General features: G+C 43.1%; 1 protein-coding gene across 1 annotated transcript in view; it reads left to right on the forward strand.

Moving 5' to 3' along the window:
* Window positions 1-22,106, forward strand: part of ACTN2 (actinin alpha 2) — a 93,597-nt gene that overhangs the window by 56,661 nt on the left and 14,830 nt on the right. The window contains exons 10-17 of the mRNA XM_074948893.1: window positions 3,625-3,855; window positions 5,100-5,247; window positions 7,788-7,938; window positions 13,779-13,887; window positions 14,803-14,943; window positions 16,376-16,558; window positions 20,730-20,864; window positions 21,422-21,601. Of these exons, the coding sequence (XP_074804994.1) occupies window positions 3,625-3,855; window positions 5,100-5,247; window positions 7,788-7,938; window positions 13,779-13,887; window positions 14,803-14,943; window positions 16,376-16,558; window positions 20,730-20,864; window positions 21,422-21,601 (1,278 nt within the window). The remainder of the gene's footprint in view (window positions 1-3,624; window positions 3,856-5,099; window positions 5,248-7,787; window positions 7,939-13,778; window positions 13,888-14,802; window positions 14,944-16,375; window positions 16,559-20,729; window positions 20,865-21,421; window positions 21,602-22,106) is intronic.

Raw genomic sequence — 22,106 nt, forward strand, 5'->3', positions numbered from 1 at the left:
TTCCTCAACTCGGCCTGGAACTCAGCGGCTGGGGAAGGGATGGGGCCCGGTTCCCCCTCCGTGGCCAGGTCTGAGGCCGCAGCCTCTCTGAGCCGTGCCCCTCGGCGCTCCCTCCCCACCCGAGTAGGGTCTCGCGCCTCCAGTGTGGTACCCTCCCCAGGGTCAGGTCGCAGTGCCCCTCGCCGGCTCTGGCTACGGGTCACAACCAGGGCGGTCTGGGGGTCGCTTGGCCAGTCCTCTAGGTCCCCCCCCATCAAAACTTCAGTGGGCAAATGGTGGTGTACCCCCACATCCTTGGGGCCCTCCTTGGTCCCCCATTTCAGGTGTACCCTTGCCACGGGCACCCTAAATGGGGTCCCGCCCACCCCCGTCAGGGTCAGGTAGGTGTTGGGCACCACCCGATCTGGGGCCACCACCTCGGGCCGGGCCAGCGTCACCTCCGCGCCCGTATCCCAGTATCCATTGACCTTCCTCCCATCCACCTCCAGGGGAACAAGGCACTCTCTCTGGAGGGACAGCCCCGCACCCACCCTGTAAACCGAGCACCCTGAGTCCAGAGCCTCCAGCCCTCTGGCGGGGCTGGCTGGGGGTACTCTTCCCTCCTGAGCAGGTGGCAAACTGGTAGCCCCCCTTTCCTGGGTCGCCTGCCCCTCGTCCAGCTGAGTCCCTACCCAGTTAACCCTGGGTAGGTTGGGTCTGCTCAGTTTGTCCCGGAGCCCGGGGCACTGGGCCCGTACGTGGCCTCTCTGGCCACAGTGATAGCAGCTCAGGTCACGTTGGTCCCCTCGAACGGGTCGGAGGGGCCCGACACCAGGCGTTCCCCTTTGGAGGGGGTTCTCCCTATTTCCCCGCTGGGAGGCCCCATGGTGACTCTCTCTCTGCATCGGGGGGGGCCTGTTCTTTTGGGACTCCTCCCGGCTACCCCCTGACCGACTGTTCACAAACTCGTCGGCCAGCTGTCCTGCATGCTGGGGGTTCGCGAGCTTTTTGTCCACCAGCCACAGCCTCAGGTCGGAAGGGCACTGTTCATACAGGTGCTCCAGTACAAACAGGTCAAGCAGGTCCTCTTTAGTTTGGGCCCCCGCTGTCCACTTGCGGGCATATCCCTGCATCCTGTTGACCAGTTGTAGGTAGGTGACCTCAGGCGTTTTACGCTGACTCCGGAACCTTCTCCGGTACATCTCGGGGGTCAGCCCAAACTCACGGAGCAGGGCCTGTTTGAACAGTTCATAGTCCCCTGCCTCTGCCCCTGTCATCCGGCTGTAGACCTCCACGGCTTTGGGGTCCAGTAAGGGGGTGAGGAACTGGAGCCTGTCTGCAGGGTCAACCCTGTGCAGCTCGCAGGCATTCTCAAAGGCCGTCAGGAAGCTATCCATGTCCTCCCCCTCCTTCCGCTGGGCCAGGAAGCACTTATCAAAGCTCCTTGCAGTCTTGGGTCCCCCCTCACTCACCGCAGCCGGGGCCCCACTGCTCCTCAGCCTGGCCAGCTCCAGTTCATGCTGTCTTTGTTTCTCCTTCTCCTGCTGCTCATGTTGACGTTCCCTCTCCTTCTCCTCCTGCTCATGTTGACGTTGTTTCTCCTTCTCCGCCTGCTCATGTTGACGTTGTTTCTCCTCATGTTGACGTTGTTTTTCATGATCCTCCAGCTCCCTCATTTTCCTCTCCCTCTCCCATTCCAGCCGCATCCGCTCCAGGGATGGGGAGCTCCGCTGGGAGGATCCCCTGCTGGCTGCTGGGGTCAGGGGGCCCTCGGTATTCGCTGGGCTTCCCACAACCCCTCCCCCAGGCATAGGTAGGAAGGGTCTCGGGGTGTCCTGGGCAGCAGTCTGACCCCTCCCAGCCTGGTCAGGCCCCAGGGCCCACGCTGCGTCCGCCGGGCGGCTTCCCTCAGGGACAGGGATCGGGTCATCCAAGCGATCCCTCTCCTCCAGCTGGGCAATCAGCTGTTCCTTGGTGGACCTCCCGACGCGCAGCCCCCTCTGCCTGCACAGCTCCACCAGGTCGCTCTTAAGGCGTTTAGCGTACATCTCCCGGCTGGCCACTCGCAGGCCGGGCAGCTGTCCACGGTTTCCAGGAAAAGCCCCTAGTGTGCCAGTCCTTCTTGAGGTCACCACCTCTTTGCCAGGGTCGAGCTGCAGACTCCTCCGCCCCTGGGACCGCTCGCTGCAATCCCCCGGGGGACCCTGTTACTGCAAAAGTCCTTCTCTCTGGTCACACACTCCCAGGGGTTAACCGCCCCCTGAAACCGTCTCTCTCTGAATCTTCAGCACGCCTGGTCCCCGTCAATCCCCCTTCGTTTTACTGTTCCCCAGTCACTTACTGCAGGAAGCGCCGTTCACGGGGTGCAGTAGATCCCACCGCTGCCACCAGTTGTCACGGAATGTGGGGGAGTCCAGGCCCTGCACCCCTCTTCCTGGGATTCACTGAGACTCTCAGCCAGCCAGTAAAACAGAAGGTTTATTGGACAACAGGAACACAGTCCAAAACAGAGCTTGTGGGTACACCCAGGACCCCTCAGTGAAGTCCTTCTGGGGGAGCAGGGAGCTTAGACCCCAGCCCTGGGGTTCCCTGTGTTCCTCCACCCAGCCCCAAACTGAAACTAAACCCACTGAGCAGGTTCCCTGCTGCAGCCTCCGTCCACATTCCTGGGCAGAGGTGTTACCTCCCCCTCCCCCTCCTGGCTCAGGTGACAGGCTCTCAGGTCTCCCGTCCCCAGGGCACATTCCCAGGTCAACACTCCCCCCTCCCTGCTGCGTCACATCGTCACAATAAGGTATGAGATATTTCACAGGTAGGCCAGAGAAAGGTATTTTTCAAGGTGTATCATAATGCATCCCTGCATCTGTGGAAGGGCTGAGACTCAGGAGAACAGCGTTTTCAACTCTGCCACATGCTTTGTGTGTGATCTGAGGCAAGTCCCTTAGTTCCCCATTTGGAAAAGGGGGATAATGATCCTTTGCTGGATAAATTCAATAATATTGTGAGGCTCTCAGAATCTGCAGTGACATTACCTACCTAGAAAGAGAAACAGATTAAAACTGTGCCCTGAATTTGGAACATGAACTTTATCATATAAACCAGTAGTTCTCAAAGCTGGTCTGCCGCTTGTTCAGGGAAAGCCCCTGGCGCGCCGGACCGGTTTGTTTACCTGCCGTGTCTGCAGGTTCGGCCGATCGCGGCTCCCACTGGCTGTGGTTTGTCGCTCCAAGCCAATGGGGGCTGCAGGAAGGGCGGCCAGCACGTCCCTCGGCCCACGCTGCTTCCTGCAGCCCCCATTGGCCTGGATTTTTAAAAGTAGCTGGGGATTTGGGATAACTCAGGTTTTGGGTACTCATCTTGAGATACCTTGAAGGGACCCGATTTTCAAAAAGCCAAGTGCTCAACGCCTTCAGAAAATCAGGGCCCTTTAGGATGTCTCAAATTAGGCATAAATTGAGGTACCCAAAATTACTAGTCATTTTTGAAAATCTTGTGCTTAGTTGTCACTAAGTCATTGACTTTGGCAATGACACTCTTGTTAAAGAAAAGACACTGGAGTCTGTACATTCAGGATTATCGTTTCTTTTTTTTTGGTTCCATTTTCCATTGCTTTGAGTTTTAATTGTTTGTGTCTGTATGTGATAGCTTTTAGAATGGATTCGTCGCACAATCCCTTGGCTGGAAGACAAAACGCCCGAGAAAACAATGCAGGCCATGCAGAAGAAGCTAGAGGACTTCCGAGACTACCGCCGCAAGCACAAGCCTCCCAAAGTCCAGGAAAAATGTCAACTGGAGATCAATTTCAATACCTTGCAGACAAAACTGAGGATCAGCAATAGGCCAGCTTTCATGCCATCAGAGGGGAAAATGGTTTCAGTGAGTAAAATACGGGTCCAGTCTCTTTTCTCCTTTCACCTGAAATGCTCAGTAATATGTGAATAGATGGGATCCAATTACTGTTCCAAAACATCTTCACCCATTTCAACTTGCAACATCTAGTTCTCAGGTACCAGCAGTGCTAAATCAACAAGACTTATTTTATTCAGTACTTCGTTTTAGGACCATTTCTCCCTACCTGGGGCCCTGCCTCTTTTTAAGGCTGCCTCCACTTCAGTCATTCTTCTCCCGCCATGAGAGTGAGAGACAAATCCCCATTTTGGAACATGATCAGTACTGCTTTGCTGAAGGAGCTAAATTGTGTGATTCTGTTTGAAGCAAAGCTACCATTGATTTCATTTGGAGTTTTCTTCAATGCAGGACCTCTGAATTTGGCCCAGGATTGGCCCTGGCACAGTTTCAGTACCCTTTTCAGCCTCAGTTTGCAGTAGATTGCTTTTAATTGAACGGAGCCTTATAATCTGTGAAGACAAACAATAGTTCCTCCAAATTAACTCTCAGCTCTCGATAAGAGTTTCGGAGTCGTGAGCTTCGAGTGTTTTAGGTGTTGAATATAGCCAACAAATGTCTCTACTGTGCTGTAATCTTGTGTTTAAGCTGTTCAGGTTTTATAAACAGGCAGTACTGTTAGCTGAAAAATCTATCTGGCTCACAAAATATCATAGAGACTGGCAGTCCTGGCTATAAATGGTGCATTTGCGCATCTGTAAAAGCTCGAAATATTCTGCAAAGACCACACAACAGGAATCAAGCTTTTTTTATTTGTCAGCCTTCTACATAGGCCAGAAAGCTTAGTGACTTTGTGTACCAGCGAAAGTGCACGCTGGATTGCTTTTGCTATTAGCTGTTCCATCACGGTCAGCTGCTAAAGACCAAAACATTTTTATTTTGATAATGGATGCACAAAACAGTACACTTTAAGGATATTATAAATCACCTTCACTGAAATTACAAGATATAAAATATGCACGGAGGCAGTGGATAGATAACTGCTTTGCATGGACAATCACATTTTGTACACATTGTTTCCATTTTGCACTCACCTACACACATTTTGTCTGGTGTAGTTTAGGTGACTATTCCTGAAAAATTTGGACCTAAATTTCCATTTTTGGAGCAAGATTGTAAATTCTTGCAGAGTTCACAAATTTGGGCAAAGTCAGAGGAGATACAGAGTAATGATTAAAATCTCATTCCCTTATTCATCTCCAAACTTCTCACAGGATATTGCTGGCGCTTGGCAGAGACTTGAACAAGCTGAGAAGGGCTATGAGGAATGGTTGCTGAATGAAATACGGAGACTGGAACGACTTGAACACCTGGCTGAGAAATTTAGACAGAAGGCTTCTACTCACGAAACCTGGGCATATGGTAAGCAGACCTTGCTTAGAGTGTTTCAGGTAAATCTTTCCAGCATTTTTGCGAAGATTGCATCATGGTTTTATTTGCATGGCCAGGTCTTGTGACCAACCAGTCAGAGCGCCATTAAATCCAGGAAAGAATCTAGGGAAAAGGCAGATATCAGCAGAGTGTGATTTACTGAACAGCAGCAAAGACAAAAGCATCCTTCCACTTTAAGGGTGACACATAAATACAACCAGGATTTGTTCCAGCCAAGTCCCAAAACTAAAGTTATATTAAATGGTGGCTTTCTTTAGCCAAGGTCAACAAGCAACATCCTACAGTTTAGCTTACCTCCCCAGAATTTCAGGGAGAAGATGGGAATGAAAAACCTGGCTTTCTTTGATGTGGACACAGCAGCGAAATGAGGACAGACACTTGCATGGAATTAAGTGGCAGGCCACAGCTTTTATTAAACTTTAGCACAGGGGTGGGGTGCTACTGCTAGTCCAACCCCACCATAAGTTAGAACAGCTAGCTGAGGGGCTCCTCTCGCATACAGCACTGCGATAAGGTCTCTTTCAGGACCTTACCACAGTAGAGAATCTATGTAATGCAGCTCTACCCCACCATGCCCCTCATACTCCCACCACAGCCCCTGTGCTGGCCATTTCAAACCAGAGTCCAGCCCATAGTGAGCTTGTTAGAAGCACCCAAATCAGTAAATAGCTGCCAAGTAAATGCCAGAAGTGAAGCTGTGATCATTCTGAAAGCCTCTTTCCTGAGCATGTGCTACTCTGACCATGTGTCATAGCTCTGACACGGGGAAATTACACATGAAAGATACAGGAGAATATATAGCAAGAGAAATAATGGTCCCCTGTGGCCTAAAAATCTAGGAAATAGTATGTGGTGAACTGAAGCGGAAGTGGCTGTCTTTGAATTCAGTTGTCTCTCCTAATGGTAAGAGTTGCTGATGAGTGAGAGATAATCTTTCAGTTTCCGATTTTATTTGCTTGCTTTTGTAATGTTTGGTAAATTTGGAAAGGGTCATAAGGATTTGGCATTTTCTGTTTAAAAACCAAGAGTGTTTGAAAAGACTGCCACATATCTCAGCCTTTATGGAGGTTTTGGGCGTGAGGCCAAAGTGAATAATAGATTGAAGGCAGAATTTCAAAGAAGATAATATATCGTTAACATAACTTACACTGAACATAGTGATCTGATTGCTGGCTACATAAACCAGGTCTTCACTGGAAAAGGTTTGCCAGTATAGCTATGCCAGCCACCCCGCCCAGTGCTAGCATAAAATTGCTTTTCGCAATATAATTTATACCACTTCCCTGGGCAAAATAAGATATGCCAGCAAAAGGACTTTTATGCTGGTATACCTGTATCTATAGTGGGGCTCAAAAAATTATACCCCTAGCCAACATTGCTATATTGGCAAAAGTTCTGAGTGTGGGTCAGAATTGTGTGAGGTTTGTGAGGGCATAATCATAGTTTTTCTTTCCACCCTTTTTTCCCTTGGTGGTTTTTAAAAAAGAAATTAAGCAAAATTATTGGCCTTTTTAGGGGAATGGTTGCGTTTTGCCCCCATTCCTTTCTTCTTTGGTGTCCTTTCCTTACACTCTTTTTTTTCCCCCTTCTACTCTCCTCCTCTTTCAACAGCAACAAGACCAAAAGTTTCAAAATTCATACACGTCCACAGACTGAGAATAAATTGCAGTTCAGTGCTAGCTGTGAAAAAAGGCCATTGAAGTGCTTGTCAGTAACTGAAAGATACAGAACCAAAAAACAGAGTTACCAGGCCTGCCTTAAACCATCACAAATAGTGGTTCACTGAGCCAAGAATCGTACCAGCAACCTGGATGTTTCTGCTTTATTACATCTTTGTGTTTATAAATTACATGTTAATGAAGGGCCAGGTTTGAGAACCCTTTTACTCAGATTGGGAAGGAGTCACTCACCCAAGTAGTCCCACAGAAGTTAATAACTATTCAGTTAAGTAACTCTTCACCAGTGCAGGTAGGGAGTTAACAATCTGGTCCTATTCTGCAATGAGCCTGAATTACCTTGCTACTTATTCCATGTTATACAACAATGTGTCTGTGTGAAACAGGCTGATTCCCATGTGGAAAAATCCTTTAGAAATGAACAGAAAGTAATCTTTAGACAGGCTCATGAATGATTCCGTGGAACATAATAGAGAATCACATCCCAGTTATAGAATTCTATAGGATTGTTTCAGCAACCTACAGAAAATATCTTAATATGTTCTACAGGTTTATAAAATGATTTATATATAATATTTATTATTTCACCCTATTAAATTTCATAGGACTTTTCCAGTGAGTTGTTAATAAAGGCTTTACATGAGGGGTGAAATCTTAGCCCTATTGAAGTAAATTAATGGGAGTTTTGTCACTGATTTCAGTGGGGCCAGATTTCACACTGGGTGTATGATACTGATCAAAGCACCACAAAGCTGGGCCCCAATTTAAATGACTGACTTGAGTGTAATTAATGAATTAGTAATGAATTACTGATATTTTTGTTTTTATTTTCAGGCAAAGAGCAGATCTTACTCCAGAAGGATTATGAATCTGCTTCTCTGACCGAAGTCCGCGCTATGTTGAGGAAACATGAAGCTTTTGAGAGTGACTTGGCTGCCCACCAGGACAGAGTAGAACAGATTGCAGCCATTGCCCAGGAGCTGAAGTATGTTCCATTTAGAGGCATGCAGCTGCTGACATTTAGCTGATAAACTCTTTCCAATGAATTCAATAGTGTCATAGGTACAATGTAAGAATTCCACAGATAGCTTCGTAAGGATATTATCTGAGCTAGTCATCGACACCTTTCCTTTCCTTTTTTTTTTTTTTTTAATTGAACTAAATATAGACATGCAACTGAATACAGTTGTTTGAGGGCAAACATTTCAAAATTGACTTAACAGTAAGCTTTTGTTTCTGTAGATCTGCTGGTGGGTAAATTATGTATGTGGTGGGGGTGTATGTGGAATTAGTTTGCCAGTTCATGTGTTCTGCTACAAGAAGCGAGATGTAAAACCATTCTCATAAAAATTATTTATTTCATTTTACCCACGTGTGTATCATATAGATCAAATATTGCAAGCTGATATTAAAATAATGTCTTACATTTGCATCGCGTCTCCCATCCCACAGTACTTTATATACTTTAAAAACTAATTCCTATTCCTTCTCTGTATAGCATGTGTGTCTCGGTTTGTCTAAGGTGCTTGTCAGGCCCCCATTACCATAGTGTGTGAGGACCTCACAATCTTTAATGTATTTATCCCCACAAGCTGCTCTGTGAGGTGAGGAAGTGTTGTTAGCCTCATTTTACAGAGTGGGAACTGAGGCACACAGAGACTTGCCCAAGGTCACACGGGAAATCTGTGGCAGGGTAGGGACTTGAAACCAAGTCGACCAAGACCAATGCCGTAACCACTGGACCAGCACACACACACAGACACACATGCATGTGTGCACACACTCAGAGAGAGAATACACAGTTCAGCAATACACATAAACACATCCTTAATTTTAAGAGTGTGGATAGTCCCATTGAATTTAATGTTGTTATACTGGAAATCAGTGGTACTACTCCCATGCTTAATAGCATGTGCATTGCTGAATTGCAGTATAAATTTATGACGCTAACAGAAGACAGTGTGGACTATTGGTTAAAACAGATGTCTGTCTGGGAGTCGGGGCATTAAAGCACGGTTCCCAACCCTGTCTCTGACTCTGTGTCACCTGTGGCAAATCTCTTTGTCTCCACAGACTCCTACCACTGGCCCATGCCAGCCAACTCATGGTTGCCGGGCTGTTTCATTGCTGTGTAGACTTCTGGGCTTGGGCTTCAGCCTGGGCTCTAGAACTCCCCCACCTCGCAGGGTCCTAGAGCCCGGGCTCCAGCCTGAGCCCCGAGAGCCTGAGTCAGCTGGCACAGGCCAGCTCTGGGTGTCTAGTTGCTGTATAGACATACCCTTTATTACCTTTCCATGTTTTAGTTTCTTCATTTCTTTGATGGGTTAAATACCTACTGCAAAAGAATATTGTGCAAACTTTTTTGAAAAGGACTACAACTCAGAAACACCTGGGTCTTAATTCTCCACTAGCTCCAATTGTGTCTCTGTGATCCTGTACTGCCTGGCCTCAGTCTAGAGCATCTGGGAGTCTACCCTAACGTATGTCTCTGGAGGAGGGACCTTACAGCTTTGCCATGAGCCTTCCATTCTTGTGCGGGGGTAGTGTGTGGCTAGCACAGGCACCAGTTCTATCACCTCATCCAGTGGAAGTCTCCTCTGTTTAGAAACAAATCCAAACATCCCTCATCAAGTTAGAAATTGCACCTTCTGAAAATGTTTTGCCTACTATTGTTAGCAGTGACACCTAAGATTACTTTAACTGGAAGAGATTAGAGAAAAAGGTCTAATTTTTTTCCAGTTTATTTAAAAGAGAATGTATATATTTGGAGGAAAAAAAGACGAAGTAATTAGTTAGTGCCAAAAAGCATGAAACTTAAAAGGATGCACATATTAGTGAATTCATCAGTTGATAAAACACTTGCCTTTCTTTTCATCCTAACCTGTATGGTAATAATGATTTTCTGTTGTGTAATTGTTTGTAGAGAAGCTCTCAATGGCTCTCTCTAGAGACAATTTCTGAAAATGTCCACCAGTATTAGCAGCATTGAGAGCAGAGTGAGGACAGCCTGGCAATTGCCACCATTGTTTTAGACGTGTCATTGATCTCTGCTCAGATCAGGCTAATGAACGCAATGCTTAAAAGGCTGGTTGGCCATCTACACTAGGGCTCCAAACACTGTTAACATCAATGAAGTTGGACTGGTGTTAGCAACAAAGTGAGATTTTTGAAATAACATTCTTAATGCAGGCAGGGTCGGTGCTACATCCTCTAAGTCTGTGTTTTGCCAGCTTGAAGGGAACATAGCCAGGTGGTTAGAATGGGGCTGGATGGGAGAGAGAACTCTGCCACTGACTTGCTGTGTCATGTTGGACAAGCTACTTGTGGCTTGATTTTCAGAGGTGATGAATCATAGAACTGTAGGATTGGAAGGGACCTTGAGAGGCTAAGGAGAACAATTTTTATCCCTATGAACACCTTACTGACTTCAGAGGTGCTCTGCATTAACCTCCATGTGCTTACCTGTAAAATGGAGAAATCTCTGCCCGGTTGCTTAGGGGGGTTGTGAGGCTCAATTAGTCTTAAAACTCTTGGAGGACATTGAATGAAGGGTGCTATATATAAATGCCAAGTATTAGTAGCTGCAAGCAAATGGGCAGCTTCTTTTGTATATTGATTTCAATAATTTTACCAACAGTTCCTCACAAAATTTTAGAAATTAGAGGTGAAAAGTCCTAGTTCCTCTTGACAGTGATATTTTTTAGGATTGTGTGAAAATTTTCATGCTAAGAAAGGTGCAATTTGAGCCTGAACTAAAGCTCATTGAAATAAATAAGGATCTTTCTCTTGACTTCTTTGGCCATTGGATCAGGCCCTTAAAAAGACCACCATTGACTGTGCTTCAGGTCAGCATGCCCTATATTTTTGGTAGCCATCTCTTGGCTGCCTGCAGTTGCTATTTTGAAGGAGAACAATTGCTGTGTGACCTTGAGCTGCACTGGTTACAGTTCAGTGTCAGCGCTGATATTTTCTGCTACAGCAGCTGAGCCCACTAAGAGCATAAAGGTTAAAGTTGTTAAAAGCTTGTTGATTGATGGTGTCTGGATAAAGGATTTGTGTGTGTGTGAGCAGGATCATTCTAGTTTGGAAGCTGTTATGCTGTCACTGTGTGCCAGATTGTGAGACATCGTAAATCTTGGATGGGGCACTATTTAAACCTGGGGAAAAAAATCAGGGATTTCCCATTTAATACACTGTAAATGCTAAAAACAATTAGACAAAATTGTGCTCTAAGGTGCTATACTCATTTATGGGCCCATGCACTAATTCCAAGATTTTCACTAATCAGGATCAAAATTTCTGAATGTATTTTTTAAAATATTTATCTTACCTTGTGTAAAAACTTATTTTCAGCCAGGCAAACAGTTATATTAATCTCCAGCATAGATGGACTAGAAAGCCTTTTGCTTCTGCATACCTGGGTTCAAATTGTGTTTATGGGCACAGTTACAAAGACGCCAGCCCTGATCCAGGAATTACTTAAGTACACGCTTAACTTGGCTTCTGTGGAACTACTCATGTGCTTAAAGTTAAGCACATGCTTAAGTGCTTTGCTGGATCAAAGCTACTGTCAGATCAAATTTGGCCCATCTGTGACCCAAAATCGATGAAAGTAAGATTTCATGAAATCTAAAACCAGATTAGGATTAAGAAAAAAAGAAATACCTTTATGACTGTTTTAAATTCTAGAGATCATGGGATTTTAAAAAAACCAAACCATTTCACTGGTTTCACTGGTGGAATTCTCAACCATGTGCTGCAGCATTGTGTGTGCATGAAAAGCTAAAAGTTAAATTGACTAGAAACTCACTTTAAAAAAAAAAGAAAAGTGAAAGCTACTCTATTTTTACTTATAATGGAGAGAGAATCACAAAAAGTAAACAGCGCAAGTAGTGCAAAAGTAAACTAGGTATTTACATTTCTTTCCTTTTTAATAATGCCTGTAAAATGTGACTTTTTTTTAAAGGAAAATTTGTTTCTTAGAAGTTTATGGTGCCAGCTCCTCATGTGAGGTAGATTGGCATAGCTCCACTGAAGTCATTGGAGTCACACTGAGTTATACCAGCTGAGGATCCGTCCTATTATTTTTAAACTGTAGGTACCCTTTTAAAATTAGCATTGATAATCTCATTCTCTTCCCTATTTATCCACATCCAAACATGCAACACAAACTATCTATGCTTAATAAAAGCCCAGGAATAGGATAGCAGGGATATTGCAGGTCATGACTGAGGTATGTTGGCAGAGCTGTTTGGCGAAGTTAGTACAGTATCTCCCAGCACTGACCGGTAGCCAGGACAATTAGTCCTCACTTTCACAAAAGTGACATTTGCCCTTATCCTAAAAAAATGAGAGAGACAACTGGAGATCAATGATCCATCATTGGGCTAAAAATAAAATTTGCAATAGTCTCAGAGGTGCCACTTGGAAAAACTTCAAAAACACTTTTTATTTATTTAGACTTATTGTGCAAAAAGATACTGATACAGAAGCTCTTGGTGCCCTGACAATTTACTAAACTCACAATCCATGTATGAACATCATCTATCAGTAGGAGTATAACATAAAAAAAAATTAAATTGCAGCCAGTACATCAAAACAGCAAAATTATGTCCCATCTCACTCCACCCACAGCCCCATACCCTCAGACCTCCCCAAAAGTCTTATTAATTAGATAGCTTTTACTGCATACTCTGAAAGTCAACAAATCTGGAATGGTCTAGAGCAGAGTGCGGAGCAGTTCCAGAATCAAAGGGCCCTCATGGAGAATGCCTTGCTCCTTTTTATAAATAATGTGTTTAGATGTGATATGGTTTCTCTCTAACCTTTTGCTGATTAGGGAACTTTTATCAAAAAAGCTCTTAGTTTCCAACAGTTCATTGGTTCTTGCTGCAGAGCCACTGAAGAGTCATTCTCTCACACACATACACTCTCTGTGTCTCAATGACTATAAGTATTTATCCACAGTGGAACAGTCATTGGGCCACAGAGAGAGTGAAAATGACCCAGCCATTAGGGCACCTACCTGGTAGGTTGGAGACCCTGGGTCCAATCCCCTTACACCAGTCACTCTTTCATTATTTATCCACAGTGCAACAGCTTCAACAGGAGAGATTGAGGATGCCCCACATCTGAATATCCCATAGCTCAGTGGTTAGAACACTCTCCTGAGACATGGGAGGCTCCTGTTCAAATCCTTTTCCCCTCCTCCCCATCTTAGACGAGTGCTCTAACCATTGGGCTAAAATTTACAAGGTGAGCACCATCATCTCAGGCCGGATTTTGAATGGGACCCAATCCAATAGGCAGCCTCTGAGCATGCCTATCGATCAAGCCCCACATGTGGCTTAGGTAGCTGAACACGTCTTTCCTTGAGGTTCATGAATCACTCTGGGTCTTAGTTGGGAGATTGCCATACAGATGCATAGAGGGAGGCTGCAGCGCGCATGCCAAGAAGCAGAAACATAGGTGCTGAGGGAACCTTTACATTGGAAACTTACGTGCTGAGTGAATTTAGAGGACTACGAGGTTCGGCGGGAGTTTTGTAGATCACAGTGGAACCAAAATGGGAACGTAGGCACCTAAATCTGGGGTTTAAGCACCTAGGTACCTCTGTGGATCCCGCCCTTAGTGCCTAGATCCCACACATAACAACACTACACTGCCTAACTGATTGCAAGCTGACTTTTTTAGCAAGAGGAGGAAAAAGAAGAGGAGGAATAGTTACTGAGGGCCAGTGCAACATGTTCACAGGTGCAGAATGTACAGTGTTTTCCTGTCTATTTATTTAGAAAGCTATAGCTCTTTCTCTTCACTCTTTCCTAGCGAACTGGATTTTTACGATGCTGCAAGTGTCAATGACCGATGCCAGAAGATATGTGACCAATGGGACAAACTGGGAACACTTACGCAGAAAAGGAGGGAGGCTCTGGAGGTAAAATTGATATCAATAAGCAGCTCCATTTAAAAAAATGAATCCTTTGGGATTTATAAAGACGTTGTTGCGTGTTAATTCCTGGAATCCAGACTGCAATAACCCTTTCCTCAGCTCTCCATTTCAGTTTGCTATGAGTTCATTTGCAATAGAGGTTGAATTGCTCAGTAATAGACTTGATGGTGCTTTGTTTCTTAGAAGTTTATGGTGCAGTTAGAAGTTATAAAGCAGCAGCAGAATGAATTTGGTCACCAAGAGGTGACTTGTAATCTCACCCTTTGGGGATTTGATGCATAGCAGTGATATAATTAGGCAGCTGTCTTGTCATATTCCCTACAGCAAAACTCCGTTTGAGCAGTAGGCCAGTGCCCTGGCTCTCTGGTGATGGAGGTTCCAAAGCAGTGAGATCCAATTTACTAAAAGCCCTAAGATGTGTCTTCATGGCTTCCCATGAGATCAGTGGAAGCCACCTACATACATCTCTGGGTTCAAATGTGACATGTATGTGTTACTGCTCCATTTCAGACACGAAAGAAATGACTAAAGCAGGCCATTCATTTCCAATTGGTGCAATTTAATTTGTTCATTTTATAGATCAGATTATCAGAAAATATTTAAAATGCAATAAATGGCAATAAAATCATTTAGGCCCCGATCCTACAAAGTCTTATGCACATACTTAAGTTTACATAAGTTTAACATGAAAATAATTTTAATATCAGTAGTCTCACTGACTTCAGTGGCATCTTTTAAGATATCTCAGGTTGGGCAGCCAGGAAATGAGGCATCCAAAATCATCAGTCACTTTTGAAAATGTGTGCCCAAGGTAACTTGGACACTACCTGTATGTGCATAGAATTAGCTTTCACCTTGGTAACAATGAATTTGTTTGTGTGCATTTACTGGACTTAACAGAGGACAGAGAAATTGCTGGAAACAATTGATCAGCTTCACCTGGAGTTTGCCAAGAGAGCTGCTCCATTCAACAACTGGATGGAAGGTGCTATGGAAGACCTACAGGACATGTTTATTGTTCATAGCATAGAGGAAATTCAGGTAAATTGGTAGTATGTTTTTGGTTTGCAACCCTCAGGAAGTCAAGAAAGGGAAGCTTTCCCTCTCAATGAATGGACATTGTCAACATGTGTAGGTGAAAACATATCCTGCCTTTAAGCTATCTTTCTGACAGAGAATGTCCTTTCCCACTCATCTGTGAGCATAAAGTGATAACCTATAAGCAGACATGGCCTTTTAAGGCAACTGGCTGCAGTACTTCTCCCCTTGGAAGGAGTCCTTAGCCAGAGATAAGAAGGCAGGCAAACCATGTGGAGAGCAGAACTTGGGAACACGGTGTCTCTTTGCATTTCTCTTTATATGGCCCTTGGCAGTTGTTTGGGGCTCTAAGACACTAGCTATGTGGGACTGGTGGCCTTGAGTAGTCACAGTGTATGGGATTTGGCCCAGAACAGTCATATCTGACTGCACTAATGTTAACCTAATAATAAAGGCAACGTTGTGGAACCTGACGCTTTACTTCTGTGTCTCATTAAAGGAAAGGCATAATTTACCTTTCCACCCACTTTAAGACCACTTTATATTACCAGATAAGTATATAAGTGTCTTAGTATAAATGAGAATTGGGCTGTTCATTGTGCATAGTTGGCTTGTTGTGAAAGTAATTAAAGGCATTAATTTGTCATTTATTCAGTTGCACTCAACATTAGTGGTACATTTGTGCAGCTGTATTTAAAGGGATGGTCTCAAGTATTTAGGCCCAGATGCTGCATCGTGATCTGCTAGGGAAGACCGCTTTGCCTATGCGGAGTCACACTACTTCATTGAGTATGGACACAGGGCTTCAAGTGAGAGCATTCCAAAGAAGTGTCAGGGCTCTAATTAATTTTTTCTTTTAAACAGGGCAAGGTTAGGGTGAGTAGAAAACTTGTTATGTTTTTTTAAACTTGGTGGGGAAAAGGAAAGGGGATAATAGTCACTTGCAGTATTGGAAACCCAAATAGCACAGTACTGAAAAACATCAAAGATAGCATGAAAAATGAAGTGAAACTTATCTGTCTGGCTTTACTATTCAGAGTGCGTGAAGTGCAACAAAGTATGACAGTTAAATTAGTTTTTTTCATTTGCATTCTTAATATCATATGTTGTTAGAAACACAGGTAAAGAAACATTTTTCAGAAATGCATCATTTTCATCTTCACAGTGTCTCTTAAATACTTAAAAAACAGCAAAATATGGTCTGCTACCCCAAAGACCACCTTATTGCAAGTTCTGTCTTTTTTGAGGTGATCCTATAGGTGAAATTTTGTCTCCACTGGAATTTTGCCATTGACTTCCATAGGGTCAGGGTTTCATCCCATGTGTACAATGTATTTGGGGAGGAAATACAATTATTTATATCAGGCCCTCAAGATCATAGAACTGACATTACAACAAAAATCCTCATACTTTCCCCCTTTGTTTCTGATTCCAGAGTTTAATCACTGCCCATGAACAGTTTAAAGCCACTCTGCCAGAGGCAGATGGTGAGAGACAGGCTATCCTGTCGATCCAGAATGAAGTTGAGAAGGTTATTCAGAGTTACAACATCAGAATAAGTGCAAGCAATCCTTACAGCACCGTCACTATGGATGAAATCCGGGCCAAGTGGGATAAGGTATTGTATGCTAAAGGTGAAAATGACATTGCAGGAATAATGTTTTTTTGGTTGTAAGAATAATAAGAACAGAGACCTACACTAACTCTCAAGAAGTTGTCATGAATTACCAAAAAGAAAAAAAAAAGTCTAATATCTGGGCTGATCCAACAGCATTCACTCAGGCAAAACTCTCTCTGCAATCAATGGGTAAAAACAGGAACAGCCCCATAATGAAAGCTCTTCCTTAAAAATCTTGGCTAGTTTGGACAGCAGAAAGTATGTCAACATAAAATTAGGCTATTGGCTAGAAGAAACTTGGTTGTCATTATGGCTACTGTAGAAAAGAAGCCTACCTATGTATTATGGAGAAACGTAGTACGGACGGATATTGAAAAAAATACATAATGAGTTACAGCCATATTTAACATTTTAAACAGGTTTCAACTCAATATTTAGTAGGTCAGTGGGGTAACTGATGTAGAACTGCAAGGAAAATTTGGGCTCAGTGTTAGTTTTTATGATATAAAATATATTTAAAACATTTTAAATGTTTTACATGGGATTATATTAATTTTAATTATACAATAGCATTACAGTTCCCTGAATTGCAACTGGGTTCCCCAGTCACGTGACTATATCATTAATGACTGAAGTACACAGGCCAGGGAACCAGTTCTGCTCCCATTGAAGTTAAGTAGGAGTTGGATCAGAATCCAGATCTGCATTGTGGAACTCTCTTTTTAAAAACACACACATACATTCACACAGAGGACCAATGCACACCACCAAATACACAAACATATAGTGCAAACCACAAGAATGTGATCCCAACAGGTAACAAGAACCAAACTCACAGTTTCACCATAACAACCTTGTAGGGTAGGCAAAGTATCAAGTGCAATCCTATTACTGAGGCTTTTAGAACCGCATTGTGGAGCTGGCCCAACACATCTCATTTGAGTCTACCTTCCTGGCTTTGCTTGAATGTAATGTTGTGTGTCAATTACTGTTTAAAGCTAAGTGAGACTAATGGGGAAGTGAATATGCTTAAAATAGCCTGTTTTTTTCCAACAGGAAAAACAGGGTAGTAACTAGACCAGGGTTAAAAAGTCTTAAACTTAAATCTAGCCAGAAATTAGATTTTCTTTTCCTTAGAAGTCAGTCTTTCTGGTCACACTTCCAGCCTGACTGGTTTCAAAATGCTCAAGAGTATGCCCAGAAAGATATTGGAGCAAATAATTAAGCAATCAGTTAGCAAGAACAAATCATAGATTCATAGATATTAAGGTCAGAAGGGACCATTATGATCATCTAGTCTGACCTCCTGCACAATGCAGGCCACAGAATATCACCCACCCACTCCTGCGAAAAACCTCTTGCCTATGTCTGAGCTATTGAAGTCCTCAAATCGTGGTTTAAAGACTTCAAGGAGCAGAGAATCCTCCAGCAAGTGACCCGTGCCCCATGCTACAGCGGAAGTGAAAAACTTCCAGGGCCTCTTCCAATCTGCCCTGGAGGAAAATTCCTTCCCAACCCCAAATATGGCGATCAGCTGAACCCTGAGCATATGGGCAAGATTCACCAGCCAGATACCCAGAAAGAATTCTCTTTCAGATCCCACCCCATCTAGCATCCCATCACAGACCATTGGGCCTATTTACCATGAATAGTTGAAGATCAATTAATTGCCAAAATTATGTTATCCCATCATACCATCTCCTCCATAAACTTATCGAGTTTAATCTTAAAGCCAGATAGGTCTTTTGCCCCCACGGCTTCCCTTGGAAGGCTATTCCAAAACTTCACTCCTCTGATGGTTAGAAACCCTCATCTAATTTCAAGTCTAAAACTTCCCAATGACCAGTTTATATCCATTTGTTCTTGTGTCCACATTGGTGCTGAGCTCAAGTAATTCCTCTCCCTCCCTAGTTTTTATCCCTCTGATATATTTAGAGAGAGCAATCAAACCAACCTCATAGCTTGCTTTTAACAGGGCAAAAAGCCTTGTGGAAGAGGGGATGCAGTAGATGTGGTATATCTTGACTTTACACTTTTGCTACTGTCTTGCATGACCATGTCATAAATAAACTAGGGAAATACAACCTAGATGGAGCTACTATAAGGTGGGTGCATACCTGGTTGGAAAACCATTCCCAGAAAATAGTTATCAGTGATTCACAGTCAAGCTGGAAGGGCATATCGAGTGGGGTCCCACGGGGATCAGTTTTGGGTCCAGTTCTGTTAAATATCTTTGTCAATTATTTAGATAATGGCAGAGGGAGTACACTTATCAAGTTTGTGGATGATGCCAAACTGGGAGGGGTTGCAAGTACTTTGGAGAATAGGATTAAAATTCAAAATGATCTGGACAAACCGGAGAAATAGCCTGAAGGAAATAGGATGAAATTCAATAAGGACAAATGCAAAGTACTCCACTTTGGAAGGAACAACCAATTGCACACATACAAAACGGGAAATGACTGCCTAGGAAGGAGCACCGTGGAAAGGGATCTTGGGGTTATAGTGGATCACAAGTTAATGTGAGTCAGCAGTGTAACACTTGCAAAAAAAAGCAAACATCATTCTGGGAGGTATCTGGAGGAGTGTTGTAAGCAAAACACAAGAAGTAATTCTTCCTCTCTACTCTACACTGATAAGGCCTCAACTAGAGTATTGTGTCCAATTCTGGGTGCCACATTTCAGGAAAGATGGGGATAAATTGGAAAACGTCCAGAGGAGAAAAACAAAAATGATTAAAGGTCTAGAAAACGTGACCTATGAGGAAAGATTGAAAAAATTGGGTTTAGTGTGGAGAAGAGAAGCGTGAGAGGGGACATGATAACAGTTTCCAAGTACATAAAAGGTTGTTACAAGGAGAGGGGGAAAAATTATTCTCCTTAATCTCTGAGGACAGGACAAGAAGCAATGGTCTTATATTGAAACAAGGGTGGTTTAGGATGGACGTTAGGAAAAACCTCCTAACTGTCAGAGTGGTTAAGCATTGGAATAAATTGCCGGGGGAGATGGTTTAAATTAATCACAAGAGCCAGCCAAATATTTAACTTGAAAAATCAATAATTATTTGATTAAATGTTTTAAATTCAGCATTATATTTAGTCATTGAATTAAAGTATATAATAAAATGCCTTGAATTTTAAAAAAAATTACTGATAGCGGTACAAAGGTCCACTTGAAAGAATGAGTAATTTTTCTGTTTTATAAAAGTTTATCTGAAAAATAAGTTAATGTTTTGTCATTAAAACTTTAGAATAACTTGGGTCTGTTTTTCTCGTAAACTTAATAATAATTTAAAAAAAAAACATTCTCAAACTGACTGTTTTTGTTCTTCTTTCTTGTTTTCCATCTTCCGCGAAGACCCCAATTAAACAGAGCATATCTGTTCAGGACAGCACTTACACATGAGCCTACGTGCTCTTGTAAACAGGGATGCAACTTAGGCACATGTTTAAATGCTTTCCTGAATTACGGCCAGAGCGCTCACTACCTTCAGTAGTTTCATTTCCATCTCGAGGGAGTAAACACTAGGCTCAGTAGAAAGTGGCTGCAGGACTGTGCTGTAATATTTTATAACTACAATGAGTTCTTCCAGGGTGTTTGTTGTGGTCTAATGATATGCCTTGCCGGTTAAAAGCTAACAACCACCAACACAGATCTTTATTAAACCATAATTGACAACTCCCTGTCATGCTTTATTGGTTCATCCTGTTCCGTCCAGGAATAAAATAAAAAATTATTTTCACTGCAGTGAATTTTCTGTTTCCTCACATGGGTCCACCTCCGTCAGTATTTACTTCATTGGTCAATAATGCTTAATATTCACTAAAAAAGAGAAGTCAGTACCTGTTGTTTCATTGTACAGCACATCTCTTCATTTCAATAGTTCTAGTACCTAAAGAACCGTACAAAAATTCAAGTAAGAAATACACAATAGGCCACATGTAAACATTAGCTGAAACAGTCAAAAACTTCACAAAGTTTGCTCATGACTGAAAGCAAACAAGCATTTCAGGTAATGAAATAAACCTGCTCGCTAAATAGCTGTAGGGGGTGACAGAGGAAGGGGGAAAACTGAGGTTAGGAAACCATCAATCTATGCTACATTATTTTTACAAGTATGATCTAATTTTATCTATTCACATCAACCCTCATTTCTTTTGTGCATGGGCAGGTGAAACAACTTGTTCCCGTGAGGGATCAATGTTTGCAGGAGGAGCTAGCCCGTCAGCATGCTAATGAACGTCTGCGTCGCCAATTTGCTGCTCAGGCCAATGTCGTTGGGCCATGGATCCAGACCAAGATGGAGGCGAGTATCACTGAGGCATCAAGAGGACGCTGCTGAATAGAACACATATCATTTTTCTCAGAATATTCCCTCCTGTACACACAGAACATCAGTGGCGTTCAGTGCCCTGCACCAGCACTCAAACATTCATGTAATCAAGTCTTTTAAAGAAGGGTTCTAAAATAGTCAGCGCTTATAAAAGCAAATAAAAACCGGTCTAACAAGATGAAATCATTTTGGAATAGTTTTTTGAGAAGTGGATGGGGACATTAGAGAGGTGATTTTCAAAGGCACACAGAACAGATAGGCACCCAACTCACATTAACAGTCCATGGGAGCTGGACCTTTGAAGTCCTCTCCTAGATTATGATTATTAGTTTGGCTGTGTTCTTTCTATGTAAATACCATTGTCCGAATGTTGTCCTGAGATATGAGTGTGCAACAGAGGACGTTCTGTAGTTTGGAGGGAGTTTTGATTGCCACTGATTCTTAGTGTAAAAAGGTTACATTTTCCACATAAATGTGTGGCAAACTAACAAACCTGGAGTTTAGATTTTTTGTTTCTTTTTGTGTGACAGGAAATTGCCCGCAGCTCTATTGAGTTGACAGGGACCTTGGAGGACCAGATGAATCAACTGAAGCAGCATGAACACAATATCATCAACTACAAAACCAATATTGACAAATTGGAAGGAGACCATCAGCTTATACAAGAAGCCCTGGTGTTTGATAACAAGCACACAAGTTATACTATGGAGGTAGTTATGAATTCAGTTCTGTGCTCTTAGGTTCATGTATCCACTTCCCCCAGTCTGAGGGAGTTCCTAGTTTATTTGCAGCAGAAGATACACATTACTAAGGCTCCATTTGTCTCAGCCATAAATTCCTGTGACAAAACCATGACTTCTGGTCTTTTTTATGAAGCCTATGGTCTTTGTCACCTGGTCAGCTGCTCCTGAGAAAGACCCCGGTCCTGGATGGAGCTGATTGCAAGATCAGAGCATAAGACTCCTTTATACATTTTACATTGTGGACTTTCTATATGTTCATGGAGGGTGGAACATGGATTGTTATATGGGTATGAACTGTTAAATATTATTGTTTTAATTGGAACATAAAAGAGATTTATTTGACTTTCCTCTTAATTTCCCATGACAAAAAACTGTATTCTTTAAAATATAGTTTGCCACGACTTTTCCTTTTTTTTATGTCTGTTGTAGCATTTTTGTCATGATAAAGCCATGTCTTTTCCCACATGTTTGC

This window comes from Natator depressus, chromosome 3 (genome assembly GCF_965152275.1).
Source record: "Natator depressus isolate rNatDep1 chromosome 3, rNatDep2.hap1, whole genome shotgun sequence".
NCBI lineage: Eukaryota > Metazoa > Chordata > Testudines > Cheloniidae > Natator > Natator depressus.